This window comes from Bos taurus, chromosome 14 (assembly GCF_002263795.3).
Source record: "Bos taurus isolate L1 Dominette 01449 registration number 42190680 breed Hereford chromosome 14, ARS-UCD2.0, whole genome shotgun sequence".
NCBI lineage: Eukaryota > Metazoa > Chordata > Mammalia > Artiodactyla > Bovidae > Bos > Bos taurus.
The window spans coordinates 62,715,292-62,735,638 of record NC_037341.1 but is presented as its reverse complement, the minus strand read 5'-3'; the positions used below and the strand labels follow the sequence as shown (position 1 = coordinate 62,735,638).

Here is a 20,347-nt window from a genome sequence, read left to right as displayed (position 1 = left end):
AAGGAAAATGCGGGCAGAGCCCATGTGCACCCATAGACGCTGCCGTTACAAAGCAGCAACTTTAATGATGTCCCTGGGGACTGGGCAGGAGGAGAAGAAGGGGTGGGAGTTTGGATTAGAGCCGATTTCATTTCCCAGCTTCAGCTCCATTCTTTCAGGCTGGTGGTGACCGCGGCTCCATGGGTATCTGACGGTGGTCAGGATCTGGGCTCAACAGGGCTTCTGACCTGTGCGTTCTTCCTATTGTGGCCAGGTGCATGGGGCTTCAGCCTCGGCCCCTTCCTTCCCTCTGAAGGTAGAAGCAGAAGCCAGGTCATCACCAGGAGGAGGGAAAGAAAGGGCAGGCAGTTCACTGGGCCTGGAGAGTCTCATCTGAATAGTGCTTCCTGGTTCTTCCCGGGAGCTGAGCCTGGTGCAGTTGCTGTAAGAGTGGGGCTGCAGTAACAGTGTGCCTTTGCCTCCCTGAGGACCCCTGGGGTCCCTGCCATCTCTTGTATTCTGTGCGTTGCTGGATTCAGTATGTTAGGTTATAGAGAAATGAGCAGAAAACTGCACGTGCCTTCGCCAAGGGAACCAGCACCCTCACTGCAGTTGCTTCATAATGACCCAGGGATGGAGAAATTGGGGGTGCCGCCTGCATGCCTGGTGCCCATGGCTGCTGTCTCATTCATCCCTCTCAGCAGCCCCACGAGGGAGGTATCGTCCTCAGCTTGAAGGGGTTGAACAAATAGGGCCCCCCAGCAGGCTGAACTGGGCTCAAAGCCAGATCAGGTTCTCAGCTCCTCCCTCAGCTTGCCTCTGACTTGCTCGGTCTCCCTGTGGGCCTGTTAGTCTGTCCACCTGGGGGTCGCCTCCCTGTCCTCTCCCTCCCACCCTCCTCACCCCCATGGCCTGCACTGATGCCTCTACACCCTCCATAACTCAGATCTCTCCTTCAAAGTAGCCTTCTGGGAGCCCTCCTTCCCCACCCCCTTGATAAAGCTCAGGCCTTACAAGCCCCCGCTTGTGGTTTTTTTCCTTCATAACTCTGACACCCTGTCTGCTCATCTGAGGAATGCCCGCCTCTCTAAGTGGACTACAGACTTCTGAAGGGCAGGCTGTGTCTTAACTCATTACTGCAACCCCAGCTCCTGTCACACTGCCTGGGGCCTTGGGCCCAGATGGATATCCAGTAATATTTGTTGAATGGTCAAATAAATAGAAGATAGAGGTCACAGAGAAATGAGTCATAAAGAGATCGTGTGCCCACCTTAAAGGAATTCAAATGTGATGGGTGTGATGTGACGACGTCTTACACCCTACTGTTGGTTTCTTTCATTGAATCCTCAGTAACAGTCCCTAGCCGCAGGTGCCTCATCACTGGGTGGGATGCCGTGTGGGTCAGGGGTCGGATGATGGCAGCCTCTGACCCCTGTGTGAGGGGAGCAGCCTCCAGGGGCAGCCGCGTGGGTTCTGCGGTCATGGCTTCCCACCCTTCTCTTCCAGTGCTTCTGTACGTGAGGAAGGAGACGGACGACGTGTTTGATGCCTTGATGTTGAAATCCCCCACCGTGAAGGGCCTGATGGAAGCGGTAAGCGTGAGCCCCCTTCAGCCTCCAAGAAACCAGCATGCAGTCTCCTATGGGCTGGAATCCATTTATTAAAAGGCAGCCTTCGAGGTTGGCTCTGGAATGAGCTTTATAAAAGAAAAAGGAAAACTGGAGATTTATGGAGACACTGATTTCTATCCTGACATGGCTTATTATCTTAAGGAGAAGGAAATTGGAAAACTGCCAATTTCCTGTCAGTTTAAGGCTAATCAGAGTAAAGATGCCATAGAGGAAGGTTAAATTGTGGGTTTCTATCAGCCTCTTTGCAAGAAACCAAATTAGATGGGCTTCCCGGGTGGCACCAGTGATAAAGAACCTACCTGCCAATGCAGGAGACATAAAAGATGAGGGTTCAATCCTGGGATCGGGAAGATCCCCTGTAGGAGGGCATGGCAACCCACTCCAGTATTCTTGCATGGAGAATCCCATGGACAGAGGAGCCTGGTGGGCTGTAGTCCATAGGATCTCAAAGAGTCGGACACAGCTGAAGTGACTTAGCATGCAACTTCCTAATATGTACGGAACAAAAATAATTAGGAAGTGTCTCACCAGCTGTGACAGTGTACAGTATAATCCAGAATAAATTATGACTTCTTTTGGTTAAGGAAAAAGTATATATTGCAGAGTTATAATAATTTAAGTAAGATTCTGAAGTTCTTCCCTCCCTTCTCATCCCCAATTTAATCTAGTGTTAACTAACCGGGGACTCAGGAAGATATTTTACATTTTATTTATGTATTACCTATGTGACTATGACTCTACCTTGAATATGATTTCTGGCTCCCCTGTACATTTATGTTGCAGAACACGTATATTTTTTATAGTGATGCAGTGGAGAAGGAGATGGCAACCCACTCCAGTATTCTTGCCTACGGAAGCCCATGGACAGAGGAGCCTGGCAGGCTACAGTCTGTGGGATCACAAGAGTCGGACACGACTGAGCGACTAAGCCCAGCACAGCACATAGGGATGGAGACAATAGGGTTGCCGAGGGCCAGTCCAGAACTTTTTTTAGTCTGGAAACCTGCTGCATTGAAACAGCATTTTGGGCTATGGAGTAATATGTCGAAATGTATATATAAAACAGTGCCTGTACGTGGGATCATGCACTGTGTTGTCTTTTGTGGATGGCTTATTTCACTTAGCATAATGTTTTTGAGGTTCATCAATGCTGTACTATAAACCAGTACTTCGTTCTTTTTAATGGCTGAGTAATGTTCCATTGTGTGACTATACCACATTTCATCTTCCCAGTCACCAGTTGGTGGACATCTGGATTTTCACGTCCACCTTTTAGCTATTCTGAATAGTGCTGCCGAAAGCATCCGGCTACACGTGGTTTTTTTTTTTTTTTTGAATACTTGTTTTTTCAATTTTTTTTGATATATATGAGGAGTGTCTGCCAGCCAGATACAAAAGATCACATTGTATGATTCAATTTTTAGGAAATCTCAAGAATAAACAAATCCATAGAGACAGAAAGCAGATTCATTGTTGCCAGGATTTTGATGAAAGGTGAATGAGGAACGATTATTTTGTGAGTTTCCTTCTGGGCTGATGAATTGTTCTGAAACTACATAGTCCTGATGTTTGCAGAACATCGTGAATGCACTAAATACTACTGAATTGCATACTTTAAATGATTTAAGTGGGAAATTGTATGACATGTAAAAAAAATTATTTGTTCACCTGAAATTTTTTTTAAAAAGCATAAGAATGTTACCAATGCACATTGCCCCCCTCTGTGGTTGGCATTGTTAGGCAATACAGAACAGGGCATGGAGGACCACCCTCTAAGAAAACATGTGAATGCCCGGCTTGGTAATCTCTTCTGTTCTTAGGATTTGCCATTGGAATGGAGTTTGTCGTTACTGAATCTGCCCCTGTAAAGGGAAAACACAACCAGAAATGAACACAACAAAAAGTGTGAGCTCTACTTCTTCAAAAGAACCAAGATTTTTTAAATGACCCTAAAATCACTGGAAGATTGATTTATGAGCTAGAGGAGCCCTTTGGATAGAGTTCATACCCTTCATACCCTGTGTGCCTGCGTGCTAAGTCACTTCAGTCATGTCCGACTCTTTGCGACCCCATGGACTATAGCCCATCGGGCTCCTCTGTCCATGGGATCCTTCAGGCAAGAATAATGGGTTGCCAGGTCCTCCTCCAGGGGATCTTCCCGACCCTGGGATCAAACCTGAGTCTCTTATGTCTCCTTCCTTGGCAGGGGGATTCTTTACCATTAGCGCCACCTGGAAAGCCCTTCATACCCTTAACCTGGCCTTTAAGATCATATTACTGAAACTCACTTGGCTGTTTCAAGTGCACAAACCTAGGCCTTAACCCAGATTCCAGTTCTGCTGAATTGGAGGTGGGGTGGGGATGGAGCTGCAGGAAAATATATTCTTAACAGTTGTTCAGGGAATTCTTAGATCAACCAGTTGTGAGAACCGCTGATCTAGACCAATTCTAAACTAATTCATCACACCCTTTTCCTTGATGTCTTCCTTTCCTGTCTGTGACATCTGTTCAGTTCTGCAAGTGTTTGGTAGCTGTGGTCTCGCTGGATCACAGTGGGGTTCGATATCACCTTCTCCTCCTCCCGCACTGTGACTGACTCTGTTTATTTGTTTCTCTCTTCCCCAATGGAATGTGAAGTTCTTGAGAACAGGGACTTTGTCTCTTGCTGTCTTCTGTGTATCCCTAGGTCTTTAAGCATAAGTATTATGCTTGACTGACTGAACTGAGCATGCCGCCATGCCGAGTGCTATGGGGGCACGCATTCCACATGCACTGTTCTCATTTGATCCTCAGAATATCCCTGTAAACTTGGGAGGTCAGATGTCATCACCATCCTTTGCAGATGTGGGTATCCTGAGAGGTCTGATAGCTCCACAGAGTGGCAGAGCCAATGTAAGCCCTTGAGCAACGTAAGTGCACTTAGGGAGACGTCCACACGTGAAAAGTTATTACAAGAAGAACAGACCTTCCAAGCCACAGCTCATATCAACTAAAGGAAAGAAGCTTGGGCAATAGTGAGCCATCAGGCAAGAAGTGTGTGTGTACTGCTTTGAACCACAAAGTCAGGGTTCAAGTCCTGACTCTGACACTTCAGGGTGGTGGGCAAATTTCTCAGCCTCTCTACACCCCAGGTTTATCATTTCTGATAATATGGCCTATTATTATGAAGATAACAAGATGTGGAGTTGTTGCGAGGATTAAGTGACTTCATAGACGAGGTGTTTAAAGCAGCACATAGACTACTCTATAGGTGAGTATTTATATATAGTAGATGACTGTATGTGCTCTGGGGTGGGGAGGCAGACAGAGTCCTTCTAACCAGAGGGACTAAAACTAAGGGTGTTCTTCCATGGTGAAGCTGGCTAGGGTGCACAAGGAAAGGAGGGCTCATGAACCTGGGAGCACCCACTTGTATGCTGCTGACTTATTCATGCATGGAGATACAAGCCTGTCCCTCCTGATTCTATTGACAGATCAAATGCAGTCACCTAGGAAGTATCTGCAAGCAAGAGTCACCAGTTTTTAAAAAGTGCATCCTAGAGCCCACACTCAGCACTTTATAACTCCACAGAAAAGTCATCGGCTTCCAGAACTGGCAGTTGTGTTAGATGCCTCTAGACCAGGCAGACAGAGTCCTGCAGTGGTGAAAACCAATGGGAATTTGTTCTGCCTGTCACAGGCCAGAGGTTTCTGGGAAAACAGAACTCTGCCCCGAGTAAAAGTCTAAATGTTCCAGATCATCAGATAGCCAGTAACACATTGATGAGATATGTCCAAGGCCTAGGATCCTCCTGGTTGCTAAGGAAATCTTGTGTGTGTGTGCATATGCGCTCAGTCGTGTCTGACTCTTTGCGACCCCAGGGACTGTAGCCTGCCAGGTTCCTCTGTCCATGGCATTCTCTAGGCAAGAATACTGGAGTGGGTTCCCATGCCCTCCTCCAGCGGATCTTCCCAACCCAGGGATTGTGTCTCCTGTATGTGTCAGGAACCTGCGTCTCCTGCGTCTCCGGCATCGCCTGCATTGGCGGGCGGTTTCTTTACGACTAGCGCCACCTTGGGAAGCCTGCCAAGGAAGTCTTAGGGGTCCTTAAAAATATTCATCACGGGCTTTTAAAAATGATGGACGTGTTTGGGCAGTTCAGATGACTTGAAAAACACAGAGAAAAAAACTAAGCACTCCTAATGCCTTGCTCTGAGAACTGCCGCAAAGCACACGCTTTCCACGCACACGGAAGGGGGATGCTGCGGTGAGATCACCCAGCTCCTGGGCAGAACGATTCCTTTCCATAACCTCCCGACAGATGGACTGCTTCCTCCACATGCCATCCGACATGGTCTCACTTCTTTCCAGGCTTCTGGGTTTGGCAAAGCACACTTCCTTGCCTGGCGTGGAGGCAGGGGATGCGGTGTGAAGGTGGCTTTTTATCCAGTTGCCTTTGCCTTTGATGATTGCATGGAGGCCAGGGCTTTGCCCTCCTGGAGGCTGTTGCCCTTGGCAGCCTGATGCCCGAGCCCACTTTGCCAGTCTCTTCTTGGAGCCCTGCTCCAAACAGTCCCAACATATGCTTCTTTTCTCTGTAAGTTTAGAATCCAAAACCAGACTGCCAGACTGTTACCCTTTTAAATCTTGTCTCTGCCACTTCTTAGCTGAGGCACCCTGGGCAAGTTACTTAATGACTGTAAGCTTGAGTTTGCTCGCTGAGAAACAGGTCCCATAAAAGCACCTGTTCTGTTGCAGTGATTCATGGACTAAGCGAGTTAATAGATACAGAGCTCCCCATGCCCATATGCTAAGCACTTAGTAAGCACTCGGAAAATGCAGGCTGCTGCTGCTGTTCCAGGCAGACCCAAATCGAAACTGGAGTAATGCAGATTTATGCAAATTTCCTCACTGTTATCAACTGATTTGTGAGCTGAGTATATGCATTCATGCTTTGGAAACTGGGAGTCAAACCCCTAAAAAGGGAAGATCCACGAATCAGATTCACTTCTCTTTCAGAAAAGATGTGAACTTGCTGATGTTGAGGAGAAAATAGAACACCTTTTCCTTTATTTATCCATTTCATTTTAAAAACAAGTTCCAAATGACACCAACCAAAGGTCAAAACCCAACGCTAGCAGGTCAAGCAACTCACAACGAAAAACTTTTTATTTATTTATTTCGCTTTGTGGCTTCCTCTTTCTGTTTAGTTTTGCAGCTGGATTAAATCAATGTTTTTCACCTTTTCTTGGAAGTTATTCTTTACTTTTCCTAAATTGTTTCCATCTCTTCTCCTTATTGTGCTGTGATTTGAAAATAAATTTTCAACTGTCTTCTGCACCCCTGCTCTCTAGCCCCCTGGCCCACTGGGTGAGAGGAGCCTTCTAGAGCCTTTGTCTCGCCCCCTTCTCCCCTCCTTCGCTCATTAGGACGAGTATGCTGAAATGTTTACCCCGCACTGCCCCCACACACTCCAGGCTTCTGGATGTTCCTGAAGTAGTTTATTGCTTTCTCTCTAGGACACGATTAGGTTTTTTCCTCCCATTGTGTTCTTTTCACTTCAAGAACCCTTATTTAACACTTATTTCACTTCCCCAGTCCATTTACCTATGTGTGTGTGTGTGTGTGTGTATGTATATATATATATATATATGAGCTTCCCTGGTGGCTCAGATGGTAAAGCATCTGCCTACAATGCGGGAGACCCGGGTTCGATCCCTGGGTGTGGAGGATCTCCTGGAGAAGGAAATGGCAACCCACTCCAGTACTCTTGCCTGGAGAATCCCACGGACGGAGGAGCCTGGTAGGCTACAGTCCATGGGGTCGCAAAGAGTCACTCATAGACATAAATAGATATATATTATATGTGTGTGTGTTAGTTGCTCAGTCATGTCAGACTCTTTGCAACCCCATGGACCACAGCCCACCAGGCTCCTCCATCCATAGAATTCTCCAGGCAAGAATACTGGGGTAGGTTGCCATTTCCTTCTCCAGAATATATTATATACATATCTATAATTCTATATCTATATATGAACTGTATATATATGTATATAAAGAGTTTTGTATAGAGAACTATAGTTATATAGCCATATATAATGTATATAGAGTATGTCTCTCTCCATGTGTGTATGTGTATATATATATATATTTAATGGTATAACACTGGTTACTTGTTTCTTCCCCCTTTGCTTTGCTGAAGTCTTCGTTCTTTTGTGTGTTCTGTTCAGCTAGGAGTCAGACACAACTGAGCGACTTCACTTTCACTTTTCACTTTCATGCATTGGAGAAGGAGGTGGCAACCCACTCCAGTGTTCTTGCCTGGAGAATCCCAGGGATGGGGGAGCCTGGTGGGCTGCCGTCTATGGGGTCGCACAGAGTCGGACACGACTGAAGCGACTTAGCAGCAGCAGCAGTAGCAGCAGAGATCTTTTATGAGTATTTTCTTCAAATGGGATTTTTTGAATGAAATGCATTTGTTAAATACCATTCTTTAACCTGAGTATTGAGGGAGAGCTTGTCAGTGTACAGAATTCGTGGGGTGACATCCCTTTTTTCAGTAGTCTATAGTGGTTATTCCACTTCGGTTTCCAGTTTTGCAGATGAGAAGACTGAAGCCAGGTTCATTCTTTTTCTTTTCTTTTTTTAGTATTAGTATTAATGTTAATAACTTGTACTTTCTGTCTGGAGGTTCCAGGATGTTTTATTTTTATTCTTACCTTTGGAGATCTGGCACTTTTCAGAATGGCCAGATGCATGGCTCTTTTCTCACTGATCCCTTCTGGGATTCAGGATACCTCTCCTGTCTAAAAATGTGGTCTTCTATTATTTAATTGTTTTTTCATCTCCATTTGCTCCTTTTTCTCTGCCTGGGACTTTGAAAGTTTGAAAGTGTTAGTTTTTCAGTCATGTCTGACTCTTTGCAACCCCGTGGACTGTAGCTTGCCACGCTCCTCTGTTCATGGAATTCTCCAGGCAAGAATACTGGAGTGGGTAGCTATCCCCCTCTCCAGGGGATCTTCCTGACCCAGAGATCGAGCCTGGGTTTCCTGTGTTGCAGGCGGATTCCTTACAGTCTGAGCCACTAGGGAATTCCCTGACATCTGATATGGTTGCCTTTATTCTTCATATCTCCCTCCCTCCCTCTCTCCTTTTATTCCCTTCCTGATTTCTGTCTATGCTATGTGTCTTTGCTTTGCACTTGAAATGGTTTTCCTAATTGACCTTTCCTAACTCCTGGATCAACTACCTAGCCTTCAACTCATTTACTGAACCTGCAGATCTTTTAGTTCAGTCATATTTTTAGATCAGGATTTTGCCCGTGTGTGTGTGCTGTACAGCAGTCTTCCTAAGTGCTCTTTTATGTTCTGTTCACATGGACACCTTCCACACAAGTCCTGTACATTTTCTTTGCTACGCCACAGGCCAGGTTCTGTATGTGCTGGGCTCATTTGGGCTCCAGTGTGGCCATGGGGCAGCCCCATCAGTGAGGGAGCGGTGGTGGGCCACAGGCAGGCTGTTTGTTTCCCAGTCTCTTTGCTGTCTCAGCCCTCAGCCCAGCTGTTCTGCCCTTTTGGGGTTTGGGGGAGAAGTGGGGGTGGTCTTCCTATGTATGAGGGATGGACAGGTGGGAATCTATGATTCTCTGGAGAATAAGCTCTTCCCAGGAGACAAAGCTATCCCACCTTTGCCCCGGAGCTATTCGGGCTCTTTCCCCAGGCCCTGCTAGAGCACCGGGTAGTCAGAGTCCCAAACCTCACCAGCGCCAGCCGTTTGTGCACCGCCAGCCACTGGACTCAAGAGGTGGGTGGATTGGATTTGGGAGAGAGAAAGTATTTCGAGTAAGTCTCTCCGGAACGCATCTCCAATGTTATATTGCTTTATATTTATGAAAATAAATCACAGTCACTTTAAAAGTAAACAGTACAGAATTATGCAAAGTGAAAAGAAAAATAATCTCCTTGTTTTTGTCCATTTTTCCAGGGTAGCCACTGTTAATAGATTGATGGGCCTTTCAAATATTTTCTATTTACTTACATGTGTGCGTGCGTGCTAAGTCACTTCAGTCGTGTCTGACTCTGTGCAGCCCTATGGACTGTAAGCCCTTTAGGTTTCTGTCCATGGGATTCTCCAGGCAAGAACACTGGAGTGGATTGCCATGCCCTCCTCTAGGGGATCTTCCTGACCCAGGGATCAAACCCATGTCTCTTATGTTTCCTGCATTGGCAGGTGGGTTCCTTACCACTAGCGCCACCCAGGAAGCCCATTTACTTACTACATATTTTTAAAAATATACATTCAGGATCACACAATAAACACTGTTTTTCTATTTGTGTTTTTTCACTTAATATGTTTCCATTGGGTTGCAAAGAGTCCGACATGACTGAGCAACTGAACTGAACTGAACTTAATATGTTAATGACATTTTTTTTTTCATATAGGCATTGTGCATTTCTTTGAATGATTATATGACTTCATGGTTTTTAACTGAGCAAATATCAAAGTGTGCTTAATGGTTGTTTTCTGTGTTATGAACAGTGATACTTTCAAGATGTATGTACTTACATACATCTGACTGTATTTCTGTAGATCAGATTACTAGATGTGGACTATTTGGGTCAAGAGATAAATGCCTTTTAAATTTCAATATCTTCTGCCAGACTTCCCTCCAGAAAGGTCGAGCTTGCTGCTCTCCTGTTTATGGACTAGGAGAGTTGCTGTTTCTTATCCTCTGGCTGTCACTGTATTATTAAGCTTTCAGTTTTTGTTGCCCTGATAAAGATAGTATCTTCTGGTTGCTTTAATTTGCATTTTTAAGTTATTAGTGCGGTGGTGCATTTTTTCATTTGTGTATTGTCCTATTGCATTTATCTGAAATTACTTCTTTATATTGTATTCTTCCTTTTTTTCACTGAACTGTCTTTTTTTTTTTAATTGAAGCATGATTGATTTATGATACTGTGTTCGTTATAGGTGTACAGCAAAGTGGTTCAGATATATATTTTTTCAGATTATTTTCCACTATAAGTTGTTATAAGATGTATTGAATATAGTTTCCTGTGCTATACAGTATGTCCTATTGTTTATTTTATATACAATAGTATATATTTTTTAATCCCAGACTCCTAATTTATCCCTCCCTCTCCCCTCCTCACTTCCCCTGGTAACCATCAGTTTGTTTTCTATGTCTTGGAGCCTGTCTCTGTCTTGCAAATAAATTCATTTGTATTAAAGGATATGGACTGACTCAGGAGCCTGCGTATCATCCTTGTGCAGGGGCCATGCTCATCTTTTCTGTATCAGTTTTAGTGTGGTGGTGGTTTCGTTGCTAAGTCGTGTCCAACTCTTGCAACCCCATAGGTAGTAGCCTGCCAGGCTCCTCTGTCCATGGGATTCTCCAGGCAAGAATACTGGAATAGGTTGCCATTTCCTTCTCCACAATTTTAGTGTATGTGCTGCCAAAGTGAGCTCGTGTGTTGTATGCTCACTTGCTCAGTTGTGTCCGACTCTTCGAGACTCCATGGACTACAGCCCACCAGGCTCCTCTGTCCATGGGATTCTCCAGACGAGAATACTGGAGTGGGTTGCCAAGCTGTCTTGCAGGAGATCCTCCCGACCCAGGCATCAAACCTGAGTCTCTTGTGTCTCCTGCATTGGCAGGCGGGTTTTTTGCCACTAGCGCCAGCTGGGAAGCCCTAAAGTGAGCACATTAGTCTTTCATTTATTTATTTTTGGCTGTTTTAGTCTTTCATTTATTTTATTTTTGGTCTTCATTGCTGCACGGGCTTTTCTCCGGTTGCGGTGACGGGGGAGCCTACTCTTCTTGCAGTGCACCGGCTTCTCACTGCAGTGACTTCTTTTGTTTCGGGGCACAGGCTCTAGGGTGCTCAAGCTTCAGTAGCTGCAGCTCATGGGCTCAATACTTGTGGTTCCTGGACTTGACAGCACAGGCTCAATAGTTGTAGCTCACAGGCTTAGTTGCTCCGTGGCATATGGAATCTTCCCAGATCAGAGATGAAACCTGTGTCTCCTGCGTTGGTAAGCAGACTTCTCACCACTGAACCACCAGGGAAGCCCTAGCCTTTTATTTGTATTCACAGATGTTCTTTCTAACTTAAGGAAGTTAGTTCTACATCTGTCATTTACATTGCCCACAGAAATTTTCCCAGTGTATTGTCTGTCCTCAGTTTTATTTAAAGGTAGTTTTTGCTCTACTGGTATTTTAAATATTATGCTGTTTTATCAACATTTTGACCTTTTTTCTTTAGGTTTCATACTTGCTTGGAAAGATCTTCCTTATCTAAAGATAATATTCATACAAAGAATTGATTCACGGTTTCTTCTTGCATGGTTTCATCTTTCACATATAAATCTTTGATGATGTTTATTATGATGGAAGGAGTAGAGAAAGGATCCAGCGTAACTTGTTAATTTTTTTCTACCTATTTAATCCAACATTATGACCATAGTCCATCTTTTTCTGACTGAACTGAAATGACACCTCTATCATAGATCAGATTCTCGTGGGACTGAATCTTTTGCTGATTGATTTATGGTGTGTCCAAAGGGAGAGCCTTGCAAATGAGTCTTTCCGAAAGCTTGACTCGTGACTGAAGGCCACTGGCACCCAGGAACATTGCCAGGACAGTGATGTTGGAACTTTCTCTCTTGCTTCTGCTCGGTTCCCCTTCCACACTCATCTGCCTTTTTGTTACTGGTTGCAGATTTCTGAGAAATATGGGCTGCCTGTGGAGAAGATAGCAAAGCTTTACAAGAAAAGCAAAAAAGGGTAAGAAAGAAACCTAATTTCAATTGACTTTCAAATCAGATATGTCTGCACAGTGCCTTTATAAAAACAAGATGGCGCCCATCTTTTGTTAGTTCTGTTGTTTGCCTTTTATAAAATTTGTGTGTCATCTTCCCGAAGGAGTGCTGAGCAGCTTACCCGTGCCATGCGTTTTGAAGATCTTTAATGAGAGAAAGAGAAGGGGTGAGAGTGCATTGTCATGGGATCAGCTGAGATGTCCCCCTCCATGGCAGGATTAGGGGGTAGAGTAGAGGGGTCTGGAAGTGGGGAGAGTGGCCCTTGGGCAGAGAGCCAAGTTTGTTAGGAATTACGTGCTGCTCTTAAGCTTGGTCTCAGGGCAGCACAGTAGAAATACAAAGGATTCAGGACATCAGGGATTCTTCTGGGGTCGTTATTAACAGAATGATCAAAGTGATTACTGAACCTGCTTGTTCTCAGTGTTAAGAACAATAGCTCTTATTTATCTGGTCTTCGGTAGGTTCTGGGTCCCCTGCTAAGCGCGTTATGCACATTGTTCTGTTATTCCTCATCACTCCGTGAGGTAGATTCTTATCCCTAATTTATTGCCGAGGAAATCGAGCCAGATGGAGGCTAAGCATTTTGCCCAAAATCTTGTGTTCAGTAGGTGAAATGCAGATTTAACCCAAGTAAACTTTCATGGCGCCAAAGCCCAAGTATTTAGCTTGCACATTCTGCTGTCTGCTGCCTCCAGCCCTCTTGGGGCCTCCTGTGAATGAAGCTATAAGCATAGTGGCCGTGGAACAGGATTTAGTACCAGAAAAGGATCTCCAGTGAGTCAGCTTCTGGATCCATTTTCTTACAAAAAGCAGAAAGTTGATCTTTAAACTCTGCTCTGGGCCTTTTTCATAGAAGAAATTGATGATCTGGGATACTGGGGACTTCCAAGTAATGGGGTCTCTCAGTTAATTTGGAGTCAAGCAGGAAACCCTTTCCATTTGAGCCCTGGTTGAAAAGCTCACTAAAATGCATGTTCTTTCCAAAGTCAGTGCAAGAGGCTGAGTGGATTCCTTTGATGGTGAGATCTGAGTGGTGTCTCAGGGTCTCATGCTGAGCAGAAGCCCTGAGTGCTGATGTGCATGCCGATGGTAGCATTTCACTTCCACGGGGTCCGGTGTCAGGCCCTGGGCTAAATACTTTAATCCTAACCACAACCCTCTAAAGCAGGGTTGTTATTCTTATTTTTGTGGAAGAATAAACCGAGACTCTGAAAGGCTAAACAACTTGCCTGATGACACATAGCTGTAAAATGATAGTCACTTCTCAAACGAAGGTCTGTCTGACTTCAAAGAAGGGGATTGGCTCAAGGACTTGTCTCATGGACAGGCCCTGAAAGTTGTTGGTTTTCTTAAAACGAAACCCAGCTCAGATGGTTAACTAAGGGCTAAGTCACATGTGGTAGAGTACAAACTTCAGAGTGAGGCAAAGCTAGTACCCAAACCGAGCTCAGCCTTGAACCAGCTGAGTGAACCTGGGGACATGATCTAACCTCGCTGAACTCAGGCTACTCAATTGTACCATGGCGGTGATCGCACCTGCCTCCATGGTTGCCCTGAGGACTGAACACAGGTTTGTGGAACAGACTCCATGCTCGAGGAAGGGTAGCCGCAGCTCTGGTTTATTTTCCTCTTGTAAGTGCAGAGGACTTTTTAAAAAGGTGTTTTCAAGAGGCAATATGGTTTAATGAAAAGAGTTAGGAGACCTAACTCTTTAGATCCAGTCTCTGTCAATAGTTAGCTCTGTGATTTCAGGCTCTGTTAACTTTTTCTAGGCTTCAGTTTACCAGTCTAGAGAGCCAAAGGTTTGCGTTAAATGACCTCTGACATCCTGTCTCATAAGAAGTTAGTTCTGAGAAATCGAGGTTTTGCTTCCCTCTAACTGATATCTGGGAAAGAAATACAGTGAGGGCCTCTCTCCCTGCCTGTCTCCTCTCCCTCCCACCCCCCACCCACCTCCCTGGCCTCCCTTGTGAAAGAATGGCTAAGGGAACCCCCAGCCTGGAGCCTCCCTCCACTGAGCACCTCGGTCATGGCGTCTTTGTTTCCCCCCGCATTCAACCCCGCAGCATCCTGGTGAATATGGACGACAACATCATTGAGCACTACTCGAATGAGGACACCTTCATCCTCAACATGGAGAGCATGGTGGAAGGCTTCAAGATCACACTCATGGAAATCTGAGCCCCACTCTGGGCTGCAGCCCTCAGGGCCTTCCTCCCCCAGGGAAGTCGGAGGCCCCGGCCCCCAGGCCCCACAGACCCACCTCACCCATCTGACGACTGCTGTTACACGACTGTGCTGGGGAGCAGGGCGAGGCCCAAAGACCCTGGGATCCCTGCGTTTGGGCCACCCACCGGTTCCTGCCCTGGAGCCACGGCCCAAGCCCCTCGGGACGGGGCCTTGAGCTTATCACATCCTTATTTATTGTCCACCTTTTTTCCGGAGCCCGGGGCCCAGGGCCCGCCAGGACTCTGCAGGTCACTGCTGGCTCCAGCTGACATGGGCCAGAGCTCTCCCTTTCAGTCCGTTGATCCTGAAGAGCCTGAGGGAGCTCCTTCCTGCCATCTCACCCCTGATGTCTCCTGAGTGGCTGGACAGAATGAGCCGCTTCCTTCGTCTGAGGTGGGGGAAGAGGTGGACACCTCTTCCTGATCAGGAGCCTTCTGTCTGCTCTGAGGAAGGGCATTGGTGGGTACCCTCAGGGGTTCCTAGTGAGTAGCCACCAGGCCGTGTACAGGAAGACATTCGGCCACCGTGTAATTAGTAAGTAACCCCGAAAGTGTGCCTGGCTATCATGTACATAGTGTTTATAATATCGCAATAATATATTTCACCTGTGGTATGTGGGCATGTTTACTGCCGCAGGCCTGGGGGAGGCGCATACCTGGAGACCCTGCTTTCTCCAAGAGGTTTCTGCCTCCGTGCTGTTCAGAAGACATGCTGGGCAAGGGACACAGCCTTCAGGCTGTCAGGCAGTGGGTGCCAAGATGGTTGACCCCCGTGGGCATGCCTGAAGCCCCCCCCGTTCCCTCTCTATGGGCACTACCTGCCCCGGAGACCCACTGAGTTTGTCTCATGGTGATGAGCTTCGCCTGACTCTCCCTCTGAGCTGTCTGTGGGAAAGGTCGGATTGTCTGAGGTCCCAGCTCCTCCAGCTTTGGTGTTGGTGCCGCCTGAACTTTCTGGAGATGCCGCAGGGACTTGCCATCAGGGTTCCATCACTGGGTCTGCCGCAGAACTCCTGGGCTTTCGTGAGGAGCCAGCCACTGTGCAGTGTCTCAGTTTACAAGCACATCCTCATCTCAAGTGGCTCCCTGGAGGCCCAGCTGCAGTCCTGAGAGTGGTGCCAGCGGCTCAGCTCTGGCCTGCCAGGCATGGGCTGCCTTCTGGGGCTCAGCCGGCTCTGGAAGGCTGGGCTGCTGGATGCTGGATGGGTGCGAGAAGACCCCGGGAGCCCTGGCACTTCTGAAACCAGCGTCTGGAAGATGGAGAGAGAAGGCTTGTCCTCCTACCAGGTATCCTGGCAGATGAAGAGGAGATGAAATGCTTCCCCAAACAGTCGCATCATCATGTACCATCCGGACCACAGTTCTCTTTGAGGGACAGGTACATGGTCTAGGGGTTTGTGTTCAGCCTTGTGGGCTAAAGCATAGGTTTCTGGTAGCCACACTCCCTAGGAGGTCCCGGATCTAGGGCAGGTTCTATGGAAGGGCCCAGATTTGTTTGTAAAGCACTTTGATGTCTTACCTGGGGGCTTTCTCTCCAAGGGCTCCCTGCCTCCCTGCCCTCCGCGGCCCAGAGCAGGATGGAAGGGCCGCTTTCAGTCCAGCTCTCTGTCCTTGAGGCTGCAGAGGATTCAAATGGGCTGGAGGGCAGGTGCGTGCCCAGGAAGATCTCTAGTAGGTGTGGTGAGGGGGCACCTTTCTGTGTGTCTTCTGGACGTGTTACTCCTCCCTGTGGTGCCAAAGATTGCATCCTGGATTTAGCTCTGCTCCAGTCTGTCCCCTCGTCCTCCACTCTGTGACAGTCACATCCTGGACCAGCATGTGGTACTAATGGGACTCAGTATTGGAAACGCATGATGTACAATGTGCCACCATGCTCCTTGCCTAAGGGGTGATTTCAGACATCACTGCCAGGCCCAGTGGTCAATACTTTCAGGCCAGGGTGTAGGACTCCAGAATAGGGAAAAGAGAAAATCTTTGGCAGACATGGGTTCCCTGACCTTCTCTCCCCAGCCTCTGTGGACAAAATGTTTCTGGTCCTGCCCTAGGCAGAAGATGAATCCAAGATACTTTTGCCTTTGTCCCAGGGCCCTGGGCAATCATTGTGGTGGCCACTACCAGAACAAAGCGTATGAGGCCAGTGCCAGCAAAGGGTGGCACACAGTGTACCCTCCCATCCAGTCTGTCCCCATCTTACCACGTCCTCTCTGCACTCTCAGTGTGCCCGTGGCTTAGCTTCAGCGTGCCCTTCACTGTGTGTGTGAGCAGAGCTTTGATGAGCAAAATTGTCCAAGGGGAGAAAAAAAAACAAAAAACACTCCAGAGAAATAGGAAAACTTGCCTCCTCTTTTTTTTTTTTTTTTGGTTTCTTAATCAGACTCAAATAAATAAGCTTTAAAAATTCCATGTAAGATGAGGGACATATGCAACAAGTGTTTTTCTTATACTTACCCCAGATGCTTAGACTTTCTGGGAAATTGGGTCCGACAGAAAAATGCAGTCAGATGTCATCTTGGAATTGGATCCTAAAAGACTAAGGCATGTCCCAGCCCAGAAACTTAAGAAGCATGAACTGAATCAAACATTTATTTTCCTTCTTATTTAAAATTACGAAAATGCAACAGAAGCAGGGGGTTTGTGCCAAATTCTGCGAACAGCCCTTTCGTAAAGACAAGCAAAGGAGATTGCGAGATGGACAATTTGTGCTCATGTTTTTTTTTTTTTTTTAAAAAGGCAAATGTAACTTAATAGTTTTGTAAATGGGAGAGGGGGAATCTATAAACTATAAATACAGTTATTTTATTTTTTGTACATTTTTAAGAAGAAAAAAAATAAATATTCATAATGTAAGAGTAAACTTCAAGTGTGCCATGTTTTCTGTGAGGTGGGTGTTGGGGCTCCTAGGCTGATTGGGAAGAAGCCTCTGTGTGCGCTGGGAAGGTTCTGGGCTCCCCGTGGGCACCTCAGGTCCTGGGCTCCAACACAGCAGGCATTTCCTCTTCTGGTTGCCCCATTGTGCCTCCACCCCAAGGTTAAATGAGAAGAGGCTGAAGACATCACCACGCCTCCAGTGTGACCACAAAAGGCCACCAGGATGGCTGTTCTTTCAGTTCCTCGGGGTAGGGAGTAGGCTCTGTCCGTCCATGTTTGTCTTCCTCTCTCCCCACTTAAATTACCAGAAGAGCCTTTCATGTCCTTTAACTCATCTTCACCCACCTTTTCACAGATCCTAAAACCATGTGGCTGAAACACCAAGCTCCTCACAACAGTCTCTTGCCCTGGAACCCACAGCCTCACCAGTATCCACCAGCTCAAATCCCAGTATTTCTCGGCATTTCCTCAGTGACCACCCACCCGCTCCTTCAACTGTCCTCCATGATGATCTCCCAAGAGCCTCTCTGTTCCAAACAAGTAGCAGCTTCTGTGTTCTTCCACATCTCACCTTGTATGTCCACGGCTTTCAAATCTTGGCTAAAAATCCACCTTGGGAAAGCTTTCTCTGACCAACTTCAACCCTGTTGGCATCCTTGGCAGCCTCCACACCTGGACCAGTGGGCGTTAAAGAGGAGGCTGGGAGAAGTGCTTGTTGAGGAGGCTTCTGAAGACATCATGGATCAGAAATGGGCCAAAGGCCCGTTTGCCATGATCTGTGTTCCCCAGTATCAGTAGGAGGTCTGAATATGCTCCCCCCACCCCCACCCCTGCCCGAGGAGGTCCTGCCTGGCATTCACTAGTCTCGCTTCCTCTCCTGAGGCAGTTCTTCCTGGACTCATGGCAGCTCTGGTCCTGCTGTGAACATGGCTCCCCACATGTGTCACCCCACCCCCCACCTCCCTGTACTGGGACTCTGGGTGGGTGAAGATGACCAACTATCAAGGCCCCGGGGTCCAGGACTGGCTCTTGCCTCCATCTTCATCTCTATACCAACTCAGCTCAGTTACCATGGGCTGGGCATTGTGCCTGGTGCTGGGGACGGAGAGGCAGGTTAGATGCAGTCCATCCTCAGAGGCCATGATGTGCCAAGTGATGACAGCCTGGCAACATCAGTGCCAGGATAGCAGTTCACTTTCAGAGAGGCAGGGCTCGCAGTCACCCCAGTCCCAGGGCATACAAGCCCCTCTTACCCTTAGACTTTCACAACGTGATGAGAGGTCACCAAACTCTAACCTCGCTTTGGGAAGGTTGCCCACTCAAGTGTCTGCACCCCTGTGTCTGAGGATCAATGGCATCTTAGCAGCCAGGGCAGCAAGTGCCCAGGACCTAAGTCCTGGACACACAGCCATCATTCAAGTGTAGAGAAATCTGAACTGCATATACCATTGGTTAGATATAAAATATATCATTGGCTCTTGGCGTGGACATCTTTTCACTGTACAATAATCTTTCTATTGTAGGTGGATTTGACTGATACTCTGATGCCTTGGCAAATACAGTATTCTTTCTCTTGTTTCTTCAGCCACCTGAAAAACCAGAATATTTCAGGAGAATGCAAGCATACGCCTGACAAAGATGAGAGGCTTGTTGAAGCAGCTCCATTTTTCCTAAAGAAAGCAGTCGTGATTTCCCCTTACCTTGACTGAGAACACACGGACTCCTTCTTACCTGGCCGGTGACCCCCTCCCCACACCTGAACTAGACTGTCAGGGAGTCCAGGGTTGGGTTGGGGTGTTGGGACAGTACCCTGAAGATAGGAGTTTCAGGCTTGAAAATTTGCTGGAAATTAACCAGTTAACCTCCAACAGGTGTGCGAGTGAAGCCTCCTGATCAGGTTGGAGGGTCCCAGCCACCTGCTTACCATCATTGCCATGAATGACATGGTGTTCCTCATGCTCATGCAGTTCTCATAGGCATCAGGACCACTGTTGAACCATAAAGAGAAACTGCGGTACAAAAGGACTCCCCTCCAGGCCAACTCACTCCAGCATGAAGTCTGGTTGGCCTATGAGACGCCTACTACAGCTGACTTTCAGCCTCTTTTTCCTACATTCATGACCCCTGTGCTGGAGGCAGAGCCAGTGACAGCAATAACAAACACCTTGATCGGAATTGGCTTTGAGGCTGTGGGCTGTGTATCATGTCATCTTTTCTATCAACTCTTCTCCAGACTGAGAGGTCTGGGGGTTTGGGGGTGGGGGGAGGATGCTAATTTCCCACTGAAGAGGAAGGTGCCTCCGTTTCTCCTTCCATTGCACCTAATGTTGAGACTAGAGTTTACAGCTCCAGTCAGTTGTGAGGAAGGAGAAGAGGTAAGAAGAAAGTGAAGGCCATGAGTGGAGGGAAGTAAAGACGCCCACACGTAGACCTAGGATGCTCTTGGACAATGCTTTAGGCCCACAGACCCTCTCATCCCTCTTTCACAAACCCTGCTTCCTTGTGCCTCCAGGGCCGAAACCATACCTAGAAGGAGGCCAACACAGCGTCTGGGCCCTCACTCAGGCACAGATTTAGCTGGAGCAGTTTAGGCACAGAAAGCCCAGGTCCCAGACAATCATATTAAACAGTCAACATGCTTGACTGCCAAGCTAGAGCGACCCAAAGTCAACTGATGCAGGACCCACTCCATAGGAAAGGATTCATAAATATATCGATATATATATAGATATATATGTGGAAAGTGCCCCCGGGGTGTATCAATGGGATCGGACTGCACCCTCAGCATCCCTTTCCCCCCCTAAACAAGGGTATGAATAGTCGACCAGTCTGTATCA

General features: G+C 47.1%; 1 protein-coding gene and 1 non-coding gene across 6 annotated transcripts in view; one reads left to right on the top strand and one right to left on the bottom strand.

Moving 5' to 3' along the window:
* The window catches only part of GRHL2 (grainyhead like transcription factor 2), a 170,572-nt gene extending 153,597 nt beyond the window's left edge, over positions 1-16,975 (top strand). For 3 of the 5 annotated variants that reach the window (XR_009490532.1, XR_009490531.1, XR_009490530.1), the window contains exons 14-17: positions 1,486-1,571; positions 2,394-9,393; positions 12,315-12,379; positions 14,481-14,502. Coding sequence is in view for 2 of the 5 variants with exons in the window: in XM_025001874.2 (XP_024857642.1) it covers positions 1,486-1,571; positions 12,315-12,379; positions 14,481-14,595 (266 nt within the window). In the remaining 3 variants the exon portion in view is untranslated. Of the gene's footprint in view, positions 1-1,485; positions 1,572-2,393; positions 9,394-12,314; positions 12,380-14,480 lie in introns of all 5 variants that reach the window. The other 2 variants (XM_025001874.2, XM_002692794.6) reach the window with 1 other exon arrangement.
* On the bottom strand, positions 10,822-10,923 carry LOC112449661 (U6 spliceosomal RNA). The gene has a single exon (XR_003038258.1). It is a non-coding gene; the product is annotated as a U6 spliceosomal RNA (small nuclear RNA).
* Positions 16,976-20,347: the final 3,372 nt, after the last annotated feature.